General features: G+C 42.1%; 1 protein-coding gene across 2 annotated transcripts in view; it reads right to left on the bottom strand.

Moving 5' to 3' along the window:
• Positions 1-2,071: 2,071 nt before the first annotated feature.
• Positions 2,072-13,750, bottom strand: part of TRPC1 (transient receptor potential cation channel subfamily C member 1) — a 71,494-nt gene continuing 59,815 nt past the window's right edge. For both annotated transcript variants that reach the window (XM_075201934.1, XM_075201935.1), the window contains one exon: positions 2,072-3,868. In XM_075201934.1, coding sequence (XP_075058035.1) covers positions 3,641-3,868 — 228 coding nt within the window. In that variant the 3' untranslated portion in view covers positions 2,072-3,640. The remainder of the gene's footprint in view (positions 3,869-13,750) is intronic.

Genomic DNA, 13,750 nt, shown 5'->3' on the forward strand with positions numbered 1-13,750 from the left:
ACTGTTATACATATTTGGTGCCTTTGTCCTAAATTACAAATGTTTGGGACTTTGACCATACCCGTATCAAACAAACGTGTGAAATGTTCTTACAATTTGACTCTAAATGTAATTTACTCCACTCACTGATGTGATGTAACAAGAAAACCACACACAAAATTGAAGATTCTTCTGTAAACTATTTAAGTGACTTCCCTGGTTCAAGTTTAAAAAAAATCCAACATATATATATATATATATATATATATATATATATATATATAGAGAGAGAGAGAGAGAGAGAGAGAGAGAGAGAGAGAGAGACAACCTAATTGTAACTGGAAATAAATAATATGGAAGGTGATTTAGTGATATACACTGTAGGTTTTAGTATCGGTTATTGACACAGCTTCTCCAGTCCTACCCCTTGACCCTTCTTATTCTTGTTTACCCCATTACATGCAGAATATCATGTAACTGTGCATATATCATACTCTTTTACTTTTTTTTGTTTCTGTTATTCTTTCATACAAAAAATACAACATAAGAAAAATTATGAAAAAATAGGTTTCCAAAAAGGGTATTTTACCGAAAAGGGATACTCTCCGATCTACCCCCATATGTCATGCAGAATACAATACATCTGTCTTAATCTTAAATTCATTATTGTAATATGTTAGAGAGAAATGAAAAACATAATATTAGGTAGACTCAGTATTTATTAGCAATGTCAAAACTCAGCATCTGAATGCCAGTAATACAATCATTATATTTACATTTTATTTGGTAGAATATGTGGAGTTTATTATTTACAGAACTACACTTATTGGACTGCTGTCCCCCCTTTTACGGCACATACATTTTCTCTCAAGTAGCTAAGTGGTTAAAGATTGGCATAATTCATTTTTCCTTCGTAAATTTCAGCTCGTAAAATTCAACACTTTCCTTGAAACGTTTGCAATATTAATATGGAAAGTCAAAACTCCCTTAACAACTGTTAGATCAATTTCACACTACTTATAATCAGATATACAGCCATGAAATGTATGCTGATTTCTTAAACACGTAGCTGAAAATATGCACCAGATTGAATTTTCATATATTCATTCAACAAATTTTACTAATTATCTCACTTTTCAAGAAAGTTATCATTCATTATTTGCTTGTCCATTCCATTGAAACCAGTCCAATGAACCAAGGAAACTACAGCTACAGCATCAGCCCACAGGGTCTAGGACCAAGACATCTGTTTCTATGATCAGTGCCCCTTTACCATTTTAAAATATTGATTTATTCAGTTAGCAATTGGAATCATCAATTATGTCAGATTGGTTAATGGATTGTAGTACTTAGGAAAAAGTGTATCCTGGTAAAAGGGTGTGACTTTATTAACAGAATAGCTAAGGAAGGGTGGGGGTTCTTCACAAATTTGCTGTAGGGGAAATTAATTTCTAGTCATGCTCTTGCTATGCAAAGTATTGTATTCAGAAAATATTTATTTATGGGTGGTGTTTCCACAGGCCTTGCGTTGTGTCTCTAAAGTGCAGGACTTTAGGTGCAATTGGTTCAGACTAGAGTGAAGCGAACAATTTATTTGGTCTGTTTTAAGGTGAAAAATGTGTGTAATGTCACTGGTGCATTACAGTGATGGTGAAATTACCAGCGTTCGTGACTTATTTAATCACTCTCTTAGACACAGAAAGCTTCCTGTAACATGGTAGGATGGGCTTTCACTTCTGTAAAATGGGAGCCCTACTGTCATTATTGAGTGCACTATGGAAGCGGTGATTATACCAAAACCAGGTCCTCACATCAGAGAAAGACTCTATAATACAGATCTTGGCTTATCCTGAGTAATGGTAGTATATAGAAATCCTGCCTGATTGCATAAGGAGTAATTGTGTATGCTATAGAGTGGCTTGATTACAGGAAACACTCATGTATTTCCATTATACACACAATACAATAATAGATGTGGTATACACTGGTTACAGTAGCCTCTCTCTGGGAATAACCTTTGACATGACATCCAAAAGGTCCATATGCACCTTGTTCTTCTACAAAACATGCAAAATGTGCAATGCATTACAAGTTAGACTCACAATATTATGCTTTATTAATAGTGCTTTTCCATATACAAAACAAACATAAAACTAGATCTGTATATACATCATTTACAAACTAGACAGCAAAATAATCAATGGCTTATTGTTTCCATTAGCTTTATGTCAAGCAATATGTACTGGTCGAACTTTATATTTATTCCTTTTATACGTGAATATCTATCAATGAAAAATAACCATCTATTAATCCTGTCATTTTCGGTATGACATGGCTTAAACCAATAGTAAAATAAATATAAGATTTTTAGAGATTTTAGAACTTTAAAAACTTTTCTGTATTGATTGGATTTCATTTAATTTAGGGTAAACCGCACTCACAAATTCATATACAAATAAGAGGTGCAGTGAAAGGGCAGCCCAATATTAATATGTATCAAGATACATGTCCTATTGACACATATATACAGGTATAGGAAACTTCAATATTTGTCACGATCCAAGGATTGGAGTCTTAGTATTCTTATAGGCTATATCTTAAAATGCCTAAGTGTGTTATATGTAGGTCTGGGTCTTTTATCCCTGATTATAAGTAATGCCCTGGTTAAACACTTAACAAAAAACCTAAGTAAAACTAGTCCTTTTTTTCAAATCATTTTGAGACAGAACTCAGAGATATGTAGAGCTGATCATAATGTTTCATCTCCAGTGCTCACAATGATCCATTTCATATTATATTGCACTTCAATAACACACTAGGGGATATGTAATAAATGTAATATAAACCTTAGCAACCAGTTGGTAATTGTATTTTATTTTTTTAACTGCACTAGAAAAAGAGCCATTAGAATTTGATTGGTTGTTGTTATATTACTTTTTGTTCAGTTACTGCTGTTTTCATAATACCTCCCACTGTCAAACTGAAAGTCAGTGTCATCTGCTTGCATTAGTTATACATTTATAAATGGCCTTTTCTACTGTTTTACATAAAAGCAAAATAGTTTTCCAAACAACTGACATCGAAGCCAAATGAAATGTTGACAGTAATAGCAATGTAAGCCCTTTCATAGCAAGAAGTCAAATTTGCCATAAGTTACTTTCCTATAAATTTCCTTTTCAATAGATTTTTAACCATATAGTTTTATATTTTATTTAACTAACATGGACATGAATGGCATAATCACAAAATCATAATCAATAATATTGATGTACATGTAAAGAAATACTTAGGCTGGTGTCCCACCTATGCTTTATGTGTCAGAAAATAAAGCAGATATCTACTAATAATTCAAATCACTAAAGTCTATGGGATCTGGTCTTTGCTAGCAAACGAGTTGTCTCCAAAGTGTCTCATGAACCCTACATGTGGCGTTTTTTACCTAACAAATAAAAGAAGCTGCTAAAATACAGCATTTTCTGTCTCAGAAACACTGCTAAAACTTTTTCTGAGCATTTATAAAGAGCAGAAATATACGGCTACTAAAAGGCACAGGACACCAGCCTTAAGTGTAAGACTATATAATACTGGCACAAAGTAATGCAGCAAATATTGGAACAAATAGCTTCCTAGAGGGAAAAGGGTCAGCTGTCCATTGAATGTCTTAGTTCCTTGGATAGAACATTGCATATTTCGAGGTTCTGAAGCCAAGCAGATCTCTCATCTCATTCCGGAACTTTGAAAGGTCCTGACGGAGCTCATTTAGGTTTTCCACAGTGGCCTGGTCAGTGCTTTGCATCTTCTGCCTCATTGAAGTCAAGTAGCGATGCACGAGGCAGCACATGACCTTTTGGTAGTTTTCATCTCTCTTCTGCCTGAGACTCTTCCATTCCTACAATATCAAACAGCCATTAATGTGAGCACATGCCCATGAAGGCGATGAACACACACAACTTGATTTACGTACTACCCAATTATAGCTCTGACACTTACACTTTGCCTGAGATTCTCACAGCGTGGCGTACCTACTTTCCCAGAACACTTTATTCTGGCTCACTTAGATTAAGGGTATAGTGTCAATAGCCTCTTAAATCATATTTAATGTATTTAGGGGTCTTTTTATGACCCAGCGCAGTAGCCCTCAATATGTACTGCTGCAATTTGCTATGCTCCAGGAGCCCCGTTGTTGACCCTCCACAATAAAGTGAGGCTTCAGCTGGATCTCATAGAAGAAGACAAGCAACACCATCCTAGGATGGAATTTCTTTGCTGCAAAAAGCTTTGTAGATTAACTTGTGCTGCTATCCCCATAGAGATAGCGGTAAGCTCCGTTAGGGTGGTTAATGCCGATATCTCCGGTGTGAACCCTTTTTTAATTAGCAAGAAGCGGTGAAAGAACATTTTGCTAGAGTTTTGACTTTTCACTGCTTAATAAGTAGACCCGTTATTATCATTAACAAGGAAGCTCCACGGGACTTAGTAAAAGTAAAACAACAGTAACCATATGACATGGTGAAAAACAAACATACTTGCTAAAGAAGATAAAAGCAGTGCTAGCAATTTGTGAAAAGCTGACCACACTGCACTGTATAATGCTTCTTCAATATTACTCTTCACTGTTGCTCTTATCTGAAATGACTTTAGCAGCTGTGTTCATATGCTTGCACATAACCTAATGCTACAACAATTTTTTAAAGTAAACCATCAATAATAGTTACTGGTTAGGTCATGTATTGCAATAGTATTCCGGAAATAGGTTTAATAGGCCTATCTCAACAGATTGATTAATAAAGATGACAACTAAATGTCACTGTACTGTATCTTACATGTTTTATAATAAAGTCTAGAACCTACTGTACCTTTAGGATTTATGCAGCATGAATTAATCTTTTTTTCAATCAAAATTTGTGATAAGCCCAATGACCTGCTCCACAAGCTGGCTATATTGAGCCACTGACAGTGACAACACTTTTAATGAGAGTAATACATTATGCTAACATTATATAACATGATTACACCCGAAAATGGTTACAACAGTACTGTGCGCTCATGACTATTCCTCTGAGAGCCCAAATTCACAGATCTCTTTGCGGGCCCCACTGTGTAGAGCCTATTTATAGCCACTATCCATAGACTTCATTGACCAAATTACATAGACTGCATTGAGAGTTTCACAGAGACCCCATTGCTAGCCAATTTGATCAGCGTCGCCTTTGCCAGCCATACTGAACGGAGATCACATTCATACCTTCCAATATTGCGAATATCTAAATCGGGACACATCTCTGAAAGGGGGGCATGTCTTGGTAATGTTAGGGAACGAGTCTGCGTCATGTTAGGGGGCGTGGCCACTGTGCAATAGGCATTATTACACAACCTGGGGGCGTGCCCTACGATCTTAAGCACTAGGCCATCCAGAAAACCCCTCCCGTCCCCAAAAATCACCTTTCATTTGCCGCAGGCATCAGAGACACTGGTTTATCATGACATACCGCCCAACTTTCCAATCTATCGGGACAAATCTGTCCCGATCGGGAAAGTTTGGAGGTATGCACATTACATTGAAAACTCCACTGACCAGAAACTCTCATTGTATACCTACCAATAGTCCCCATTTTTGGAGACGGAAAGAGACATGGCTTGCTAGGAAGAAGAGTGGTCCCACCCAAAAAGAGTGTAGTATGGCAGGTCAGGTGCATGGTCTATTTTGTCCCAATCTTCCAATTGGTGACATTAGACTGTTTGTCACTGAACAGGCCTCAACTGCAATAACCACAAGGGCAGCCACACTTACCTGTAAGGTAAATCCATAACCTGCAGACAGAACAAGTCACATGAAGATTTGGTGTGGAAGTAAAGAATGCCTCACTGCTGTCACACTATTTACTGGCCCCTGTTCCCCAACCTGGCATAGTGATAAACTTGTTTTATAAGCATGAGTTAATGAAGTCTGCGCTGTGTTCCTGCAAGTGCATAATAGGTGTGGCTAACCGAAAACCTATTATGTATTGACTTTACTTTCATCTCTCATGAGCTATATCTTGAGGCCTCTAAGAAAAAGAGGGCTAAACATCATGCTGACTTCCTGCTAGAGATTATTAATTGTTAATCAGGAAAAGAAAAACCCATGAGTCAGTGGAAACTGGTGGACCTAGATCTGAGCCTCAGAAATGTGTTCTAGAGAGCAGGGAGCGTTCTGACAGTTCTAGGTTAAGAATGTTGCACTTCACCTCCAATCCAGATGTTGCTAATGGATACTGTCATATGGTGATGGTCTGTATCCTAGCAATTTGCCTTGGGCATCCCCAGAGTGTAAGGGTTTGTTACCACATTAGAGCCCTCCATCTGTTTTCAATCAAAATCAGCTGAGAAACTTGTGGAAAATGAAATAAATGATTTAACTAATGTATTGCCTGTTATGCGTGTTCATTTATTCAGGAGTAGTATTTTGCACTTTCATTTTATAGGTGATTTAAAGAAATCCATTAATAATGTACTTGTTAGCGCATAAAATGCAATGTGTATTCATAGTCTCTAAGGCTCATTTACAAACTACAGAACAAGCATTGTGTTGCATTTTGTGCAATTGCTCTTATTTATCTAACTAGTGCATACACTGCAATAGTGCCCTACTTGTGGGATTGTAGCTAATACGGAATGACAGACGGTGAAAAAAGTAAAGTCTAGACTACTATTATTTTAAACTTTTACTTCTAAATTGTTCTCGCTGGAAGATTATTTTTGACTCAAATAATTGATGACAGTAAGGGGACATATGGATTGTCTTTAACTCATTTGTCACATTTATACATTTATAAAATGTTTTTATTACATCTGGCTGGTGCAACACACATTCCAGTTGTTAAAGTTGAATTTTTAATAAATCGATATGATTTTATCTTTAATCATCTGTTCATTGTATTTAACTGACACTATTCAATTCCCCCCAAAGTACCTGCAGCGTTATAGATATTACCGTTATCTCCTCTCCACCCCCCTTTTAGTGGTCCACGTTTTGAGTCTGTTAGGCCTCCCATGGTCCCTCCTCCTTCAGTGTACCCCACACCTGAGGCTTCTCTTCTGCTGTTTTCGCAGGAGTCGGTGGCAGGTCTTTATCTGGGCTTAGTACAACCCCCACAAAGCCGCGTGGCTTTCCCCGAGCCCTATAACATAGTTAATTCTGTTGCAGCACCACCGTATGGGCATGTTTCATCATCCAGGCAGTTGGCGTCTGTCCCAGTTCCACCCATGCTCCCGCCCAGGTCCTTGCCCTTTTTCTCCGTCACTGCTAACATCAGTGGTTTTCCTGTAGCTTGTTCCGGATTACACTCCACTCCCGGGCTGGTTCTCAATTTCCACCCCCCGTTTATCATCCGTACACATGGACAGGGGTAATTAGGGAACCTGCTAGCCAACCCCAGGTCATATTTAACCCTCCCATTAGAGGCAGACCTCCCAACCCGGATTTTTTACCCCATACATTAGTTCTAATAGGGGGTCCGCCTTCGCCGATCCCTAATTCCGCCACTCTTTTCCGCTAACATGATATTGTCTTCAGTACCTCAGGTGCCAGCTTCCAATCTGAGGGATCGTGGTGGTCAGAATGAGGGTGTTTTCCTGATGTTACAAAATGCTCAGCAGGAGATGGCTTGGCCAACAGCAGCTGGTTCAGAGCTCATTCAGGATGTGCAATCCTCTGCAGACGGTACTGGTGAGTATGCTATTAATGTTTCACGCACACCTATTCCTTCTTCCTCGGTATACACATCTAGCGACGACTCCTCATCTTTCTCAGGGCAAGGCCCACGTAAGCTCATAAAGATTCTCAAATCACATTTTGGCCACAGAAAGAGTCAGAGATTCAGGCGCTTAGGGGGCAAACATCATGCAGACTCCTCTTCAGCTCCTTTGGTGCATTGTGAGAACATGGCCCTTATGTCCAACATTAGAGCCAGTGCGAGGAATATTATGTAGACATGTTTGATCTCACGGTCTCAGGGAAGAAAGATTTAGAAGCAGCATGCTCAAGGGTGGTGTCGGGGAGGAGGCATTCAAAACCTTTGCAAACTGGCTCAACAGACATTGCATCTTTGGGGAATGCTATATCGAAACTAGGCCAGAAGAATCTCTAGATGTGTGGAAATATCTTCATCTTATTAATGAAATGCACATTTGCGATCGCCCTGGCACACATATGATGAAAGATTCAGGGAAAAGGTTAGCGGGTATACCTTTAGGGTTCAGGGATGTGGAAATTTGGATGGCTCTTAACCGTGCATCCTTGTCCACTTCGCAGGTAGGTCGAGCTCCCCAGTACACAGAGAACAGGTGCTTCGCCTTCAATAATGCATCGCGGCAGGGGACAGACCACACCCAGCATAAGAATGCCCAAAGATTGCCTCTGATGTCGGCAGAGGTTGCAGCAACAATGCTTAAGGCTCACTCTCCTGTCAACCTGTCTGTGCTTGAAAAATGGCTAAAATTTTACCCTGACGCTTCTCAGGCTGCCTTCCTTCGCTTGCCAACAGATAAAATTGGGAAACTAGAATCCTTAATTACAGATATACTGTCCTCACCATCCAGCAAATTGCGACGGGTTCAGTCACTACTAGTTTCTTTTAACTTCGCCTATAGGGTTATACCAATGGGTAGCATATTCTGCAGGAAGTTACAACTAGCTACAGCAGGTTTGAATCGCCCACACGGACACGTGAGACTAAACAAAGAAATAGGAGGGGAATTGAAAGTTTGGGTATGTTTTCTTTGGTATTTGGCCACGTCTACTAGGAAAAATTACCACTTGGCGTGGCAGCGATGGTCCCTTTTCTTAGCATCTCAAGGCAACAACGATGTCAACCAATCTGACAGTATGATGGAATGTATGTGGAAGCAATATGTGGAAGGAGTTTTCAAAACATCTATGGCCTCTATGCTCGCAGGCATCTCGTTTGTGGCAAAAATGCAGGGAGTTCATGATCCTACCAAGTCCTTCATAAAAAAAGCTCTTAAGGGTGGGCGAAGTTGAGGCCGTCAGTGGCAGATAAAAGAAGACCAATTTACCTTAATACAGTGGTTCCCAAACTTTTGCAGTTCGCGGCACCCTTAGAGTCTCCAAATTTTTTCAAGGCACCCCTCCAAAATAATTATTGAGCAGTCCTGTTTTAGAAGTAGTTGGGTCAAAAAATTGTAATAAGTATTTAGGTCAGGACAGAAATACTTATTTAGTTGTATGCAAAAATGCCCCCTCTGCATCCAGACACTCTGCCCTCAGGCATTCTGCCCCCTCTGCATCCAGACACACTGCCCCCTCTGCATCCAGACAAACTGCCCTCTCTCACGCTGTCCCCCCTCCTCTGCTCTGTCACGCTGTCCCCCCTCCTCTGCCCTCTCTCACAATGTCCCCTCCTCTGCCCTCTCACACGCTGTCCCCTCCTCTGCCCTCTCACGCTGTGTCCCCCTCCACTGCCCCTCTCACGCTGTGTCCCCCTCCTCTGCCCCGCTGTGCCTCTCCTCTGCCCCACTGTGCCCCTCCTCTGCTCTCTGTCCCCCTTCTCTGCTCTGCTGTCCCCATCCTCTGCTCTCTGTCCCCATCCTCTGCCCCTCTGTCCCCATCCTCTGCCCCTCTGTCCCCCTCCTCTGCTCTCTGTCCCCCTCCTCTGCCCTGCTGTCACCATCCTCTGCTCTCTGTCCCCTTCCTCTGCCCCGCTGTCACAATCCTCTGCTCTCCTCCTCTGTCCCGCTGTCACCATCATCTCTCCCCCTCCTCTGTCCCGCTGTCACCACCCTCTGTCTCCCTCCTCTGTCCCGCTGTCACCATCCTCTGTCCCCCTCCTCTGTCCCACTGTCACCATCCTCTGCTCTCCTCTGTCCCCATCCTGTCACCAACCTCTGTCCCGCTGTCACCATCCTCTGCTCTCCTCCTCTGTCCCGCTGTCACCATCCTGTCACCAACCTCTGTCCCGCTGTCACCATCCTCTGCTCTCCTCCTCTGTCCCACTGTCACCATCCTCTGTCCCCCTCCTCTGCCCCGCTGTCACCATCCTCTGCTCTCCTCCTCTGTCCCACTGTCACCATCCTCTGTCCCCCTCTCACCATCCTCTGTCCCCCTCCTCTGTCCCCCTCTCACCATCCTCTGTCCCCCTCCTCTGCCACGATCCCTCTCACTCTGCCCCACGCCAGGTGCCAGCCATAAAAAACCCCCAAAACACATAAACTTACCAATCCGTTGGGCGCCTGGACCCATCATCATCATCATCATCATTTATTTATATAGCGCCAACATATTCCGTAGCGCTTTACAATTGGGGACAAACGTAATAAACTAATAAACAAACTGGGTAAAACAGACAAAGAGGTGAGAAGGCCCTGCTCGCAAGCTTACAATCTTTGGGACAATGGGAGATTGACACATGAGGTTAAGTATACCTTTTGCATCTTGGCCCAGCCAGACTGCAAAGGTAAGGTGACTCATAAGCTAAATGATCCTGTCACACAACAATGTTGGTCCGGGGGTAGTTGTCTTGTGTAAAATTGTGTAACAGGCTAAAGGTAGTGAGGTTAAGATGGTGGTTGAGGAATATTATAAGCTTGTCTGAATAGGTAGGTTTTCAGAGAACGCTTGAAAGTTTGTAGAACAGAGGAGAGTCTTATTGTGTGAGGGAGAGAGTTCCATAGAGTGGGTGCAGCCCGAAAAAAGTCCTGTAACCGGGAATGGGAGGATGTAATGAGGGTGGATGAGAGACGCAGATCTTTTGCAGAACGGAGTTGCCGAGTTGGGAGATATTTTGAGACAAGAGAGGAGATGTATGTTGGTGCAGCTTTGTTGATGGCCTTGTAGGTTAGTAAAAGTATTTTATATTGGATTCGGTAGAAGACAGGCAGCCAGTGTAGAGACATACAGAGTGATTCAACAGAGGAATAGCTATTTGCAAGGAAAATCAGTCTTGCCGAAGCATGCAAAATAGATTTTAGGGGTTTGAGTCTGTTTTTGGGAAGACCAGTAAGGAGGGAATTGCAATAGTCAATGCGGGAGATGATTAGTGCATGAATTAAGGTTTTAGCAGTGTCTTGTGTGAGATATGTGCGGATTCTGGAAATGTTCTTTAGATGTATGTAACATGATTTAGATATAGAGTCAATGTGGGGAACAAAGGATAGGCGTGAATCAAGGATTACACCTAGGCAGCGAGCTTGTGGGGTGGGATTTATGGTCATGTTATCAACAGAGATAGAAATGTCAGGTATGCTCTTGTTGGCGGGTGGGAATATTATTAACTCTGTTTTAGAAAGATTAAGTTTGAGTTGACGAGAGGACATCCAAGATGAAATGGCAGAAAGACAGTCAGTTACACGGGACAACACAGATGTCGAGATATCAGGAGAGGATAGATAGATTTGGGTATCATCCGCATAGAGATGATACTGAAAGCCAAAGGAACTTATTAGATTTCCAAGAGAAGCGGTATAGATAGAGAACAGCAGAGGACCTAGCACCGAGCCTTGTGGTACTCCAACTGATAGGGGAAGCGGAGCAGAGGTGGCTCCAGAGAAATTAATAGTGAAAGAGCGATTAGAGAGGTAAGATGAGAACCAGGATAGAACTGTGTCTTGAAGACCTAGGGATTGCAGCGTTTGTATGAGAAGAGAGTGGTCAACGGTGTCAAATGCAGCCGAGAGATCAAGGAGAATTAGGAGAGAGTAATGGCGTTCAGTCTTAGCAGTGATCAGATCATTAACAACCTTGGTCAGCGCAGTCTCTGTGGAGTGTTGAGAACGAAAGCCAGACTGAAGAGGATCCAACAGGTTGTTTGCGGAAAGAAAGCGTGTGAGGCGAGTGTAGGCAAGTCTCTCTAGAAGCTTGGAGGGGCAAGGGAGCTGAGAGATGGGACGGTAATTTGATAGAGAGTTTGGGTCGGAGTTTTGTTTTTTTAGAATAGAAGTAATCACTGCATGCTTGTATAGTGATGGAAAGATGCCAGTAGAGAGTGAGAGATTACAGATTTGAGTTAGAGGTGAAATGAGCACAGAAGACAGGGATCTACCAATTTGCGAGGGAATAAGATCAAGAGGACAGGAGGTAGAGTAGGAAGATAAGAAGAGCGTAGAAATTTCCTCTTCATTTGTGGGGTCAAATGAAGAAAGGGTGTCAGAGGGTAGTGGGAAGGAAATGAGCTGATGGCTTGTTGAGGAAGAGGATACCATTTCTAGTCTGATCTTGTCAATCTTGTCCTTGAAGTAGGACGCAAGATCCTGAGCACTGATAGTAGATGGAGGGTTCGGGGTGGGAGGATTGAGAAGATGATTAAATGTATTGAAAAGGCGTTTGGGGTTAGAAGCCTGAGCATAGATAAGAGATTGGATGTATGTTTGTTTTGCAGTGTCCAGAGCATTTCGATAGGAGTGGTAGACAGAAGTATATGTGAAGAAGTCATTAGAGCTTCGAGATTTACGCCAGTGACGTTCTGCTTTACGGGACAGTTTTTGAAGATTTCGTGTTGCTTTGGTGTGCCACGGTTGACATCGAAGTCGACGTGTAGTATGAAGTGTCGCTGGAGCCACTTGATCAAGGGCCGTTGCTAAGGTTAGGTGAAAATGAGGTACTGCCATCTCAGGGGATGAGAATGTAGAGATAGGGGAGAGAAGGTGTTGGAGAGAGGTGGAAAATTGTTGAAGATTAATAGAATTAAGATTTCTACGAGTATGAGGAGGCTTGGTTGAGTTAGACAGTAGAGAGGTTAGAGCAGTGGGGGTGAGAGTGTAGCTGATAAGGTGATGATCCGAGAGGGGGAAGGGTGTATTAATAAAATTAGAAACTGAGCATAGTCTAGAAAAAACAAGATCAAGGCAGTGGCCATCCTTATGAGTAGATGATTCAATCCACTGGGAGAGGTCAAGTGAGGATGTTAGAGAGAGTAGTTTGGAAGCAGCTTTGGAAGGTGGGTTATCAATGGGGATGTTGAAGTCACCCATGATGATGGTGGGGATGTCTGAAGATAAGAAGTGAGGGAGCCATGCAGAGAAATCCTCAATAAATTGTTGGTGTGCTCCAGGGGGACGATAGATCACCGCAACACGTAGGGAGAATGGATTAAAAATGCGAATAGCCTCGATAGCCTCTGGAAGCCAGGTCTTGGTGTCTGCTCCCTTCCAAGTGAGAGCCACTATAGGAGCCACTAAAGTTGAATAGCCTCAGATGAACTGCCTATAGTAATTGGCAAAGTCCAGGAAACGTTGAATGGCTTTAAGACCAGATGGGAGGGGCCCTTCTACAATGGCATAGACTTTCTCTGGGTCCATTTGAAATCAGCTCCAGACACAATATAACCCAGAAAGGAGGTTTGAGTGGTTTTAAACAGGCATTTCTCGAGTTTGCAGAAGAGTCGATTAGCTCGAAGTCTGGAGAGCACCTCAGCGACATGGCGATGGTGGGAGAGGAGGACCTGGGAAAAGATTAACATATCGTCCAATTATACCACCACCGAGGTATAGAGGAGATCTCTAAAAATCTCGTTCACAAAACTTTGAAAGAAAGCGGGAGCGTTATAAAGCCTGAAGAGCATTACCGGGTATTTGTAGTTGCCATCTATGGTGCTAAAGGCGGTAATCTACTCGCCCCCCTTGCGAATCCTGATCAGGTTGTAAGCCTGCCTAAGGTCCAGCTTAGTAAAGATGGGTGCTCCCTTTATGCGGTGAAATACCTTGGTCACAAGCGGGATCGGATACCGTTATTTGAGAGTGATGACCTCAATAATCAATGCAAGGATGTAGGGAGGAA

The sequence above is a fragment of the Mixophyes fleayi genome, chromosome 3 (genome assembly GCF_038048845.1).
Source record: "Mixophyes fleayi isolate aMixFle1 chromosome 3, aMixFle1.hap1, whole genome shotgun sequence".
Taxonomy (NCBI): domain Eukaryota; kingdom Metazoa; phylum Chordata; class Amphibia; order Anura; family Limnodynastidae; genus Mixophyes; species Mixophyes fleayi.